This window comes from Lampris incognitus, chromosome 10, assembly GCF_029633865.1.
Source record: "Lampris incognitus isolate fLamInc1 chromosome 10, fLamInc1.hap2, whole genome shotgun sequence".
Lineage (NCBI taxonomy): Eukaryota > Metazoa > Chordata > Actinopteri > Lampriformes > Lampridae > Lampris > Lampris incognitus.
In genome coordinates, this window is record NC_079220.1 from 10,379,143 (window position 1) to 10,392,909 (window position 13,767).

Sequence of the window (13,767 nt, forward strand, 5' to 3'; positions counted from 1 at the left end):
TTTTTTGTTTTTTTTACGTGCGTCTCACTTTGCCTTGCTTTGCGTTGAAAATATTGATGTTTTGGAGAGGGGAATATCATCTCAGCCCTCGAGGAACAACGTCTTGAGGGCTCTGTCCCAGGGAGCAGCTAAGATACTGCGCAGGACCCTCAAACTCCCACGCCTCTAGTAGAAGACCTGAGTTTGAGGGAGACTCGCACCACCCGAAAAAAAAAAGGGTGAGAGGGAGGGGGAAATATATATATATATATATATATATATATATATGATTGCTTATGACATAAAACAGGCTTGTACTGTCTCATAAAGAATTTACTTGAATCACTGGATTATTTTGCTCCTTATTTCTTGAGCACTCTCTCTATCATGTGTGTGTGTGTGTAAGTAAATTCTTTATGAGACAGTACAAGCCTGTTTCATGCCATAAGCACGATGATTGCTTATGGCATGAAACAGGCTTGTACTGTCTCATAAAGAATTTACTTGAATCACTGGATTATTTTGCTCATTTGTTGAGCACTTTCCCTACCGTTGAGTGTTTCTTTTAACAAAGTTTATATTTATATATATATATATATACACACACACACACACACACACACACACACACACACACAGAGCTAAGGTCAAAATTATTAGCCCCCTTTATAAAATCAAACAAACCACTTAACTTTTCCATGGAAATGACCATAACCAAAAGTGTTTATAGTTTAATTGCTTCCAAAAGAACAAAGACAAACTCTCCACTAAGCTTGATTAAGATATTTTACTGATGTGCTGAACTGAAACAAGAAAAAACAAAAATGACAAGGCCAAAATGATTAGCCCTCTGGCAATTAATAGTCAATAGCGCAACTGTTCTGACTCGCAACTGACAACAACCTCTTATGGTAGCTCCTAACTAGGTTGGCACATGTCTCTTGAGGGAGCTTAGCCCATTCTTACATGGCAAATTGTTCCAGCTCATCCAAACTGCATGGTTTTCGAGCATGGACATTAACCTTGAGCTCCCGCCACAGATTCTCAATAGTGTTGAGATCTGGGCTCTGAGAGGGCCACTTCAGGACCTTGATTTTGGTGTCTTTCAAAAAGTTTTGGACCAACTTGGATGTATGCTTTGGGTCATTGTCTTGCTGGAAGACCCAGCAGCGACCTAAAGCTAGACTGGCAGCAGATTTCTTTACATTATCCTTCAAAATGTCAACTTAATCCTCTTTCTTCATGATCCCATGCACCCGAGCAAGGTTCCCTGTGCCTGAAGCAGCAAAATAGCCCCACAGCATCATGCTCCCAACACCATGTTTAACTGTGGCAACTGTGTTTTTAGGGTTGAAGGCCTCTCTCTTCCTTCGCCAAACAAAAGCAACATCCATGTGCCCAAACAGCTCAACTTTAGTCTCATCAGACCAAAGGACAGACTTCCAAAACTCATGCCCACATTTCAAATGTTCACGGGCAAACTTCAGTCTGGCTCTGATGTGCCGCTGTGTGAGCAATGGAGTTTTTCTTGGACAATGACCTCGAAGCCCACCACGATGAAGAGCCCTCACAACAGTCTTCCTTGGAACATCAAGTCCAGAAGAGGCCAGTTCAGCAACAATCATCTTGACGGAGATCCGGGGATTGTTGTTGACATCTCTGACTATTTTCCTCGCCAAAGTTTTTGAAATCTTGCACTTTCAACCACACCCAGGTTTGTTTCTAACACAATTTGTGCTGCTTTGCAATGATGTAACGTACAGCTGTTCTAGACACTGTGAAACGCTTGGAAATGGCAGTATAGCCTTCCCCCTTAAGATGAGCATCCACTATCTTTCTGAGTTCCAGACTGATTTCTTTACTTTTTGGCATGATGGAATTACTTCTTACCAAGAATTTAAGAGTAGTCCCTCTCAGTCAAGTGTTCAAGTGCTACTAGCCCTGATCATTGGAGTCCCTTAAGTAAAGTTCAATGCTGATTGATTGCTCAGGTGTGTTTTGAAAGCAAAAAGTCACATGGGGGCGAATAATTTAGACCACCTCAATTTTCACTATATTTCGTATAAAGCAAACCTGAAGATTTATTTTAATTCCAAAATGTACCAAATAGGGGACTTAACATTGATGAATGTTTTCCTATGTAAAGTTTTATGAATGATGCAAACATTGGGCAGAATTTTAGGGAGATGTTCCATAGTTCCTTGGGGACTAATAATATTGACCTTAACTGTATATACAGTGGTGCTATATATACAGGATATGTATGAGGGAAGTGTGACAATGGTGAGGTGTGCGGTTGGAATGACAGATGGGTTCAAGGTGGAGGTGGGATTACATCAAGGATCGGCTCTCAGTCCTTTTTTTGTTTGCAATGGTGATGCACACGTTGACGAATGAGATCCGGCAGGAGACTCCGTGGACGATGATGTTTGCGGATGACATTGTGATCTGTAGCAAGAGTACGGGGCAGGTTGAGGAGAGCCTGGAGAGGTGGAGGTATGCACTGGAGAGAAGAGGAATGAAAGCCAGTAGGCGCAAGATGGAATCCCTATGTGTGAATGAGAGGGAGGACAGTGGAATGGTCAGGATGCAAGGAGTGGAGGTGACAAAGGCGTACGAGTTTAAATACTTGGGGTCAACTGTCCAAAGTAACGGGGAGTGCAGAAGAGAGGTGAAGAAGAGAGTCCAGGCAGGGTGGAGTGGGTGGAGAAGACAGACGGGTACCAGCAAGAGTTAAAGGGAAGGTTTACAAGATGGTTGTGAGACCAGCTATGCTATATGGTTTGGAGACAGTGGCACTGACGAAAAGACAGGAGGCGGAGCTGGAGGTGGCAGAGCTGAAGATGCTAAGATTTTCATTGGGAGTGACGAAGAAGGACAGGATTAGGAACGAGTATATGAGAGGGGCCGCTCAGGTTGGACGGTTTGGAGACAAAGCAAGAGAGGCAAGATTGAGATGGTTTGGACATGTGTGGAGGAGAGATGCTGGGTATATTGGGAGAAGGATGCTGAATATGGAGCTGCCAGGGAAGAGGAAAAGAGGAAGGCCAAAGAGGAGGTTTATGGATGTGGTGAGGGAGGACACGCAGGTGGCTGGTGTGACAAAGGAAGATGCAGAGGACAGGAAGAGATGGAAACGGATGATCCGCTGTGGCGACCCCTAACAGGAGCAGCCGAAAGTAGTAGTAGTGGTTATCCTGCTCTCAGGGTCGCCGGGATGCTGGAGCCCATCCCAGCAGTCATTGGCCGGCAGGCAGGGAGACACCCTGGACAGGCTGCCAGACCATCACACACACACATACACACACACACACACACACACACACACACACACACACACACACACACACACAACAGACACAATCACATGGACACTGTCCTCCTCTGGCCCAAAATGAACTACGGTGAACTGGAGGTGATGTCTCTTTGAAACTTTACTTTATTTCACTCTGGTGTGCAGCCTTTGCCACTTTTTGTGGTACCTTTTTCTTAAGTATCATTCATGGCTGAGCACCCAGCTCCATTGACTGCCCCCCCCCCGTCGTGCTCCCTCTCTTTTACAGAATACAACCTGACACAACACAAGTACTGTATCGCTTACCCCATCTTAATTCCCACTCTGTTTGCTTCACTTTAATCAGTTCTTCACTATTGGTGGGTGGCCACTTGACATCTGACTGATCCAGCTTAAGTTGAGTGAAGTCTGGTCTGTGTCAGAGTCTTTAAACCTTAGCGAAGCAGTCTCACCTTGAAAGTCCTTGGCTGAGCTCCTCTCTATACGAGCAGATAAAAACTCTCCGGAGGGCATGACTTGGACTTCTGTTTGAAGATGCCCCTCCACTGGTTGGCCACCCAGCTTTGGAGATACCGTGGTACGGTCCTCCTCCTGACCTTTGGGATTACTCTTCTGCTCATACTCCTTGGTACTAATTCTCTCCAGCATTCAAGGTGAGGAACAGAGTGTGAGCTCTCTTGTGTGACGTGTCCGCAAGTCTGTCCCTTTCAATCTGCCATCTATTACTACAGATTCAGTCAACACTGATATGAAATAATGTACAACAGCTATCTGATGACTACCAAGCACATGTATTATCATTCAGAGAAAAGCTAAATCACATGTTTGTTTATTCTCCGAGTTAACAGACCGACTAGTACATTTGATCTTTGCAGCACCAAGTGATGCAAAATCTCACACAGATAACCACCAGTGGTGGAAGAGGTATTCAGATCTTTTACTTAAGTAAAAGAAGCAATACAGCAGTTTAAAAATACTTTTTTTACAAAAGTCCTGCATTCAAAATCTTACTTAAGTAAAAGTACAAAAGTATTAGCATCAGAATATACTTAAAGTAGCAAAAGTAAAAGTACTCATTATGCAGAATGGCCCATTTCAGAATCATATATATCATATTATTGGACGATAATAATTGATGCATTAATGTGTTCAGCACTTTAATGTTGCAGCTGGTAAACGTGGAGCTAATTTTAAGTACTTTATATACTGCTGGGTAGCTTAGCCTATAAAATGTATCCTAATTTATTAGCTGATTTACAATTTGTAGTAATAATCTAAATCTGCAAAGTAACTACTGACAAAAGCTGTTAAATAAATGTAGTGGAGTAAAAAGTGCATATTTCCCTCCGAAATGTAGTGGAGTAGAAGTGTAAAGAAGCATAAAATAGAAATACTCAAGTAAAGTACATGTAACTCAAAATTGTACTCAAGTACAGTACTTGAGTAAATGCGCTTCGTTACATTCCACCGCTGATAACAACGTGTCACGTCGCTTTGCATTGAAAGCTATGTTCTCTCTTTTCAAAGTCGTTATGTTTGGTACAAAGGGTGGAGCGAAACCACAGGAGGGGAAAGGAAAGAACAGCATGATCACGCCAAGGAGAGACGAAATAACAGTTCATCCCAAGGGCAGGGAGGAAGACGCGAAAACCAGCCCTTTCGCGCAACTGCCGAGAATGACTCAAAGGGGAGCTACACCGCACAGGGGAGAGGGATCAGTACTCCGCCTGTTGTTTTTCTCAAAACCCACAAGACCGGAAGCAGCACGGTCCAGAATCTGTTGTTCCGCATGGGCGAGAGGGAGACGGCCACGTTTGCGTTCCCCCGTCAAGCCTACCAGTTCAGCTACCCAGATAAGTATGCCGGCTTTACTGAGCTCTCGACCCATAAGAGGACCTGGAAACATAGAAATGCGTTTTTCCCAGTATGATTAACCGATGTGGTGATATGCATTCTCAAGAGTAACGATAAAGATGGATCCGGCGTCCTGGTAGCATGGCGGTCTATTCTGTTGCCTACCAGCACGGGGATCGTCGGTTCGAATCCCCCGTGCTGTTACCTTCAGCTTGGTCGGGTGTCCCTACAGACGCAACTGGCCGTGTCTGCTGGTGGGAAGCCGGGGCTCCTGTTCGGGGGAGGGGGGGGGGGTAGCGTGATCATCCCAAGCGCTACGTACCCCTGGCGAAACTCCTCACTGTCAGGTGAAAAGAAGCGGCTGGCGACTCCACATGTATCGGAGGAGACACGTGGTAGTCTGCAGCCCTCCCCGGCTCGGCAGAGGGGGTGGAGCAGCGGCTCGGAGAGCGGGGTGATTGACCAAGTACAACTGGGGAGGAAAGGGGGGGGGGTCCCAAAAATAAGTAGATCGTGGAGTTAGAAAACAACGAGACAGGAGACGTGAGAGTAGACGTAGTCGAGGTAGTTTACTAGCTCCAACTTTGCATGTCATACGTTCGACAACGACACTGAACTGTGTACCGGAAGCGGAAGTGCATTATCTGACCCCTCACCTTTTCCCTTAAAGGTACACTGTCCTCTTAGGTGAATGTCTCTAGTTATATAGATGTGGGTCACCACAAGATAAATAAATAAATAAATAAATGGATCAAGCCTTATCAATCAACAAACTATTAACCGATTGAAACAAATCCGAGTCTCAAGCTTGAGATTCACACGTCTTAGTTTCAAGGCTCCGGTTTGTCGTATAGGAACGCAGGTTTACACCGATTCTCGTAACGAAACGCTGGTTTTGCTGGCTCAACACACAAGTGGGGGATAAAAGTAGAGAAGCACTCTGAGAAATCAAAGTGCAAGAACAAGGTGCGTGCGCAAAAACAGTCAGCGCAGACTTTGGATGCACTTTGTTCTACAGTAGAGAAGGTCTGCCATAATAAGGCGACATAGCACTATGTATGCAGCGGTATTACAAACAGTAAGCTTGTGTCATTGCTGCGTGTCATCTTGGTCTTTCAGTATGTTGGATATGGAAGAAAAAAATTGTACTCTGAAAAATATCGTCAGTGCTTAAATAAAGAGGTCTTCTTTCCAGATTCAGGGCCGAGTTTGTGGATGATCTACCCCCTGGCTCGTCTCAGTTCGACATACTGTGTAGTCACATGCGCCTGGACTTGGGAGAGCTGAGAAAGGTGATGCCGCCGAACACCATCTACATCACAATCCTCCGTGAGCCTCTACGGACCTTTGAATCCATCTTCTCTTATTACACTTCCTCGGTTCCCGCTTTTACCTTTGCCAAAAAGGCGAGTGAGGCTACTGAGGCGGGAGAGCGTAAGTCAGCCCTCTCTCTTTTCCTGGAGTCCCCAGAGTCGTTTTGGGACCCCAAGGAGCCGGGCGACGGCCTGGGAAAGAACCCCTTGAGCTTTGACCTGGGCCTGAACAGCCAACAGTGGAACGCCTCCTGGCCGGCTGACTTGTCTCTGCTGGAGGAAACCTTCCAGCTCATTATGATCGCAGAGCATTTTGACGAGTCCTTGGTACTCCTGGGGGCTCTCCTGAAGCTGGAGCCGGAGGAACTGGCCTACGTGCGCCTCAATGTACGCGCCGCCCAAGATGTCACTCCACTGGACGACGTCGCCAAGGCCAGGATGCGGGCCTGGAACAGTCTGGACGTTCTGCTCTACGACTTCTTCCTGCAGTTGTTCTGGGAGAAGGCAGAGCAGTATGGCCTGGAGAGGCTCAACGTGGAGGTGGCCTTGCTGAGAGCCTCCACTGAGAGGATCAGACAGCGCTGCGTGGCTAGGGCAGGGGTGCCTCCTGGCGACCTGGAGGACTTGCTAAGGCCCTGGCAGAGCGATACGGTTTCTATCTTGGGTTACCAGGTACGGGGAAACCTGACGCAGCACGAGCAGGGATTCTGTGTGCGAATGATGCTGCCCGAACCTCAGTACCATGCTCATCTGTATTTCCTGCAGTATGGTCAAGATGTGAGGGCAATGCCTGCAAACTGATTTACGAGTGAAGTCGGTATGCAGCTTTTCCATCCTGTGTGTGTATGTGTGTGTGTGTGTGTGTGTGTGTGTGTGTGTGTGTGTGTGTGTGTGTGTGTGCAGAAAGAAATGTAGATAGAAATGTTATCGCTGTTGGACAGAAACCAGTTATGAGCAGATTTGGTGATTTAAAAAAAAATTTTTTTTTTTACTACATAACCCAAATGTATATTTACCTCTTTAAGGCTTGTGAATGCCAGTGTTTTTATAAAGCTTGTGAAAATGTAATGTTTGGCCACAACACGGTGAAAAAGTCATGATTTTAATGTCACTCCCTGTCAAGTTAGCACCATTGCGGGTATGTGGTTCACGTCCGACATTGTGTTGTCGATATTCATAACACTTTCCAATTACTAAAGGACAAGACATTAGCATCGGTAGAGAGTGTTGAAAGAATAGAAAACAAGTCATTCCTTTTGCAGTGATAAAATACTCTAATAAAATATTTACTCAGACGAACGTACAAAAAAATTAAAAAGCTCACAACAGAGAGGGCTTTCTGACTAAACTTCCCCGAAACGGAATTTTCCAGAAATGACATGCGCCCACCATTTCACCGTATTTACAAACTTAGTCCTTCAAGCCCGGCCACTTTCACTGAATATTGTTCCTTGTTCACATCACATGGCCAAAGGAATCCAATTTTCTAGCCCCATTAAAAACTCAAAATACTGTCACATGATGTTCCAGCAGCCTGGTCACCTCGCAGCACAACACGTGTCTGACCGGCTGTCTCTACGGAAAACGTACGTATAATAATGTATACACCGGGGTGAAAAACCCACGTGACGTGATGCTCTAATTAACTAGCTTAGACAAGTTGTGGTATAACAAACAATGAACCAGATAGAAGTGACGAAGAAACAAAAGTAAACAGGCCTAATTTTAAACCCTTCATCTTTTCATTTACATTCATTGAATTATGTTCCCCCAAAATACTTGGAAATAAATAAATACTAAACAGTGATCTCGAAACAGTAATATACAAGTAGCATCGCTGGCCTTGTGATAATCTATCAACTTCATTTGGTAGCTGGGACCTTTTTATTGGTGGGGGAGAGTATTGTCTGTACTTGTCCTGTTCAGTAGTTGCCTCAAATTTCCTTTGTGCCTCATGGTCACTTTGTGCTATTTGGGGCAGATCCTGCCCGCCCCCCCATAATCACAAAAGAACAAATTCATCAATGCTATTGCTCCTATCAGCCCCTCTCCGCCTGTCCTTCCTCATGACGTAGGTGACGTTGTTCATGGGTGCGCTGCTTCTCTCCTCTTCCTCCTGGCTCTGTCCTTCAACAAACGTGAACATGGGATAATGTTCTGCAGATGTGGAGAGAGCCTAAGGAGAAACATGACCAATAAATCAAAACCTTCAGGGAAAAATCCTTCCAAATACTTCCTGCCCCCCCCCCCCCCAAGTATTCGGTCATTTATTTTTCATGCGTTGGATAACATAATTATAAAACCATAGAATTAAAACTGCACATAGAGATGTGAATCTTACTTTGTTCCACATCGTCTCGAAAACCTACTCAGTAATATGCTTGAAAGTACAGAATCTATTCATAACCAGTCAAAACTGGGGAACGGAAACCAACATAACTGATGCACATACCACGGTGACAGCAGAGCACAGTGATTCAAAGTCTTTCAGGCCTTTGGCATAGAAGCCTATCGTGCAGCTGGGGTCCATGCGAGTGAAAGCCATTTTTCTTGGATATTTACAGTGAAATGACTAGAAGGGGTGGGGTTAGAACAATGTAAAAAAAAAAAAACAAAAAAAAAAACATTAATTCCTGAGAAAATAGCCTACTCAAGCAATAATTCATCATTCAATCAATCTAGCTGCCTCAGTGTACAGTTAACATAATTCATCACAGATGTAATACATATCATGAAAGAGGAAACAACAGAAACGGTCGAAAGAGGAATAAAATATTACTTCCTCATACCTCCAGAGGAAAGTTCTCATGCGTGATGTCAACTGTGGGCTGACAGTAGTGAGGGTCCAAGTACAACAGGTGGTCATCTAAAGCAAAAGAGGACAGAACGGGACCAAATTAAAAGAAAGGACAACAAACAGTTGAGCAGAATGAAGATGAGTAACGGGACCGCCTTAACAGTAAACCATGCATACCTTGGTACCCAACGAAAAACAAAGAGTGCTTCGGTTTGCCCCCAATGATTCCTATGCAGTACTCCAATGTCAGAAGTTTCTATTGAGAGGATTGAGGACATATTAGAATTATTTTTTTGTGTACTCAGTGCGTTCACTGTGTCTTTGTTCCATAATCTACCGGTACATACAGAAGTTGCATGTTATACAGGTTACTTAAAGTAATACTGTATCTGCCTGTATGCATGAGATGGAGATACCTTGACACATGTGATATAGTTGGGATTCAGGACTTGTCCTCCTAGTCTTACAGGGACCAGGATGATAACAGACTTCCAGGACTGATTTGATCCAGTGGAGTCCCCAGAAACAGGACACCCACACAAACTCCTTACATCCTCTTTGTAGACTACGTACGTAGGAAATAAGGGGACACAGAGAGACTTGCAGCAATGGAAAAAAGTGACCAAACACCCTGGTTGCTCCCCTGCTTATGGGTGTTCTCATTGGCCAAGGGTCGAGTCCTACCAATAATTTAATTGTTGTGTCTCCCCTACTGTCTAAAAAACAATTATCGTGCTAAAAAAGGTAAATAGAAGGTGTTACCCTCCATAAAAATAATACAAAATATTTATAAAACATTGAAGCAAATCATGTGGGAAAGGGGAAATGTCTTGATTTTGTTTGAAGACGACAGCATTTAATATCACTTCCAGGACAGAGAGAAATGTAATGAGTAAGCGAGGTACTCACTGGTGCAATCCTGTGCAACATACACTGCCAGATTGGGGACGTCCATTGACGCTACCATAGCTTTGCTGAAACAAAAAAGCATTCCATATCATGTAGAGGGATGCCATACCTTGAAGCTAAGTAGTTGGGATCAGAGGGCAGGTGTTAGATCATCACAAGCCTCACCGGAGAATGTGTGCTACAATGGAGGGGCCATACCAGTCCCCAGCTTTCTTCCCTGAGCTTTTACCAAGCTCCACAAGCTGGTGTACCCCAAAGGGAGCTGTGGGATGGTCCCCAAACCAAGACACTACTCGTCTGTGTGTAGCATCCATTGGTCTATCCAGGAGGGAACCAAGGCTCATTTTTCGACTCCTCCGTTTAAGTCCCTCCACAACATTCCATCCACCGCTCGAACGGCCTGCTAGGCGTGATTTTAGGAGATCCATGTCATCTTTGACTCCATGGTGACTAAAGGACCAAGTCCAGCCTGGTAATGATGAAGTAATAAATTAATTTTTAACAGTTGAAGCTCACACTCCATGACAAATAAGTATTTGTTCCATAATGTAAGTTGTGATCACTTTGACAGAGACCTGGGACAGAAAAGGGAGTCGATTTTAACTGAGAAGAGTGCTCAGTTTTCTACTTTCAAATAGGTTTATGCCACTAATAATCTGCTTGAGTGAACATTTGATCCCCGTTGTCCATTACTGCCTGAAATGAGAGACAAGCTTGTCACATCCCAGAATGTGTAATACTCCACTAACCTACAGCTCCCTAGAGAGTAAAGTCCAAAACTAGGGATGGATTATTGACTTGGTTCTTATGAAGCCTACTTTGGGGGAAAAGTTGTTCATCTCACAAATACTTACTGGTCAAAGTGGCCTTCAGCTAGATGTAGAAGAGACTTGTGACCTCAAATTAGACATATAATAATATTGTGGGCTGTTCTCACCTGGTGGCAGCAAGTGTCGCACCAAGCCTTGAGCCAGCAACATTTGCCCTGTGCGAAGAACACATCCCCAGCCACTGTCTGTGGTCAAACTGCAGCCCCCCAGCTGTGGGAAACCCCGTCTGTACGTCAGCCAGAAGAGAGATACAAAGGAGCGACGGAAACGCTCTCTCTCCACTGACAAAAATGCACAAATAAGACACAAACCCTGAGTTAGAATTTCTCATTTTACCAATAAGTTTCTGGTGTCTAATTTTTCAGAAGTATCAGCTGTCAAAATTAAAGGCCTGGTTGTTAAAGCAAAGCATTCAGGAGTAACTCAAATTATTAAGAAATCAAGCATGCAACAATAAGAGCAGCTCGCACCTTGTTGACTGAGTAGGTAGGAATGTCCAAGCATGATAACAGGAGAACTCTTGCTAAAGTGGGATTTTTGCTTTAAGGACCAACCTAACATGGGAAAAAGAAAGAAATCTCAGAAGACAAAAAGAACAATCCAACAAACAGAAGAAGACAAACCTGCTGTATGAACCATATACAGACCATATTTAACACTATTCCATGCTGAGACCAGCTTGGATTTGAGTTTGCCTTTGTCCTCTGTCTCTTGGTGTGCCCTGCTCTCTTCCAAACCCTGGAGCCGTAAAGAGTCAGAGGACAGGTGGAGCCAGTCATCCATATGGTCATCCTCGGAGGATGACTGATCCTCGCAGTGTGAGGGGCAAGAAGAGCTAGGATTCATAGCAACTGGGGCTGACCAACATTAGAAGTGGAGAAGTTTTTTTTTTCCCCATCACAACCTGTTTAGAAGCACACAAAAAACATAATGCAACTCTACCGTGTCTTATCATTTATATAAGGCGCTAGTTATCTGATGGATAGTGTGGTCAAACCAAGTGTATTCTTTTGTTGCTGAAAATGTTATATATATATATATATATATACCAAGTTTGTTCCTGAAAATGTGTATTTAATACAAACTATGGCAAAGTCGACTGAAAACCACGTGACTAGCAACCTGTAACCCAAGGATTTCAGATACTGGTACAAATAAGCGGTAGAGGAGAAACCATAGCGGTGACGTCCTATTCGCTTGGCCTGCCTCCAACGAAACGACACCTTACCGCAATGGCAGTGACAAGTTGCGGTCTTATTGAAGTTGTGAGAAAAAAAAACGAGTTTACAGTAACGAAACCGTCAGCTGTTCGCTGTATTTTCGGAAGTATGATGTTTGTCGATTCCATGGCCAAGTTGTCTATCAAGAAGAATCGCGCACGACTTTAGGTCTACTCCGAAGCTACGTAAACACAAAAAGAGGACAGACACGTCTGCCGCGGGCCCCGGCGCTTTCAGCTAGCTAACACCGAACCTGCCCTCGCTCGTTATCAGATTTACTGCGTTTCAACCTATGAGCAAATTCTCTGAACGTTGGCGCTTATTGCGCCCATCCTGTCGCCTCTCCGGCTAGCCCGGGGGCTCGACTAAGTCGCCGCTTCACGTACTTCTCTTACCTTCGCTCACTCATTCGCCATCCCGGGTCCTTTCACCGTGACACCTATGTCACGTTTCCAGCGTTACTTAACCCTTTTGTACACAACTCGCTTGAGTAACTTCACTTCCGGTTTATCCCCCTGACAACGCTCTATCCGCAATGTGATTGGTTAACAGCAGACCAATTAGAGTTTTAGGGGTTTTTTTCCGCGTTTATTTTCTGCTCAACCAGTTTCAAGGGTGGAATGTAACTTGTGTAAACTAGTAATAAGACACGTTAGCTTCTAGTTAACGAATTTGACCCTTTAGCCGAGCGGTTAGTGACGTCGCCTTGTGGTGCAATACTACACCTCATATCGAATCCCGCACCCGGCAAGAAATTAACCGGTTACACTTGTGATCAGGACATCGAGAAAAGCCAACAGTAATCATCCATATTTTCCACCTTTTGAAAAACGGTCAAAAAGCCAAAGGATTCTCCCTCCATTTTATTATATTTTCAGCGCTATGGGATTTTTTTTTTATTTTTTGCATTCATTTCTTTTCACAACAGCGGGTAGGGGACATGTAACATTGTCATGGAGCAGCGAACTTAACAATGAGCGGGTAAGATTATGATCTGAAAGTTACACAGATGGACTTAACAGGAATATTGCAACTCTCAGTCTTGTGGAAGCAAAACTGCACAAAATTGGACAACCACAAAAACTTGAGAATAAAAAAAAAAAAATCAGCCGCAAAGCAGAAATTGACTGTGGTGACATACAAAAAAAAACAGTTGAATAAATAAAAAGTGTAATAAATAGATAAATAAAATAGAATAAATAATATTTTTCACAAAGTGCGATTTTCTCATGTCGTTCCACATATAAAACACAGCCATTTAACATCTAAGCATGGGTATCGTCTCCGTTAAAATGCACCTAGTAACATGGATAGAATGAGCATGGAGCTTAGTCATTTCAGCTAAGACTCCAAAAAAAAAAGTATCCTAAATCTAACCAATATAAAATTAATGTAGATATATTCTTGATAAAGAGTGCCGCATTATCATTTCCTTTTACGATCTGAAAGATCTGGAGTAATATATATCCGGTCTTAAGATGTATGGTAACTGTTATTTGAGTGGACCAGAACGCTTCTCTTCTGGCGCAACGTGCTACTGTCCACAAGATGGCAGTCTAACACAAGTCTG

The 13,767-nt window shown here is 44.0% G+C and overlaps 2 protein-coding genes across 2 annotated transcripts; one reads left to right on the forward strand and one right to left on the reverse strand.

Moving 5' to 3' along the window:
- Positions 1–3,808: 3,808 nt before the first annotated feature.
- LOC130119238 (galactosylceramide sulfotransferase) lies at positions 3,809–7,311 on the forward strand. The gene is made up of 3 exons (XM_056287684.1): positions 3,809–3,927; positions 4,802–5,131; positions 6,324–7,311. Exons 1-3 carry the CDS (start codon positions 3,809–3,811, stop codon positions 7,240–7,242), a joined length of 1,368 nt encoding a protein of 455 aa, XP_056143659.1. The 3' UTR covers positions 7,243–7,311.
- Positions 7,312–7,315: 4 nt separating this feature from the next.
- LOC130119481 (cysteine protease atg4da-like) lies at positions 7,316–12,685 on the reverse strand. The gene is made up of 11 exons (XM_056287997.1): positions 12,593–12,685; positions 11,625–11,881; positions 11,448–11,531; positions 11,085–11,258; positions 10,313–10,616; positions 10,148–10,212; positions 9,655–9,803; positions 9,416–9,494; positions 9,231–9,307; positions 8,894–9,013; positions 7,316–8,617 (listed from the first exon to the last, which is right to left on the reverse strand). Exons 2-11 carry the CDS (start codon positions 11,821–11,823, stop codon positions 8,444–8,446), a joined length of 1,425 nt encoding a protein of 474 aa, XP_056143972.1. The 5' UTR covers positions 11,824–11,881; positions 12,593–12,685; the 3' UTR covers positions 7,316–8,443.
- Between the last annotated feature and the right edge of the window lie 1,082 nt (positions 12,686–13,767).

Bases quoted from the DNA above. Each gene is read 5' to 3' on its own strand.
- LOC130119481 (XM_056287997.1), bottom strand. From the start codon at position 11,823: ATGAATCCTAGCTCTTCTTGCCCCTCACACTGCGAGGATCAGTCATCC. The intron at 9,495-9,654 runs GTATCTCCATCT...TCCTCTCAATAG, and splicing joins ACTATATCACATGTGTCAAG to AAACTTCTGACATTGGAGTA. The intron at 9,308-9,415 runs GTATGCATGGTT...CTTTTGCTTTAG, and splicing joins GTTTTTCGTTGGGTACCAAG to ATGACCACCTGTTGTACTTG.
- LOC130119238 (XM_056287684.1), top strand. From the start codon at position 3,809: ATGCCCCTCCACTGGTTGGCCACCCAGCTTTGGAGATACCGTGGTACG. The intron at 3,928-4,801 runs GTGAGGAACAGA...CTCTTTTCAAAG, and splicing joins AATTCTCTCCAGCATTCAAG to TCGTTATGTTTGGTACAAAG. The intron at 5,132-6,323 runs GTATGCCGGCTT...TCTTCTTTCCAG, and splicing joins CAGTTCAGCTACCCAGATAA to ATTCAGGGCCGAGTTTGTGG.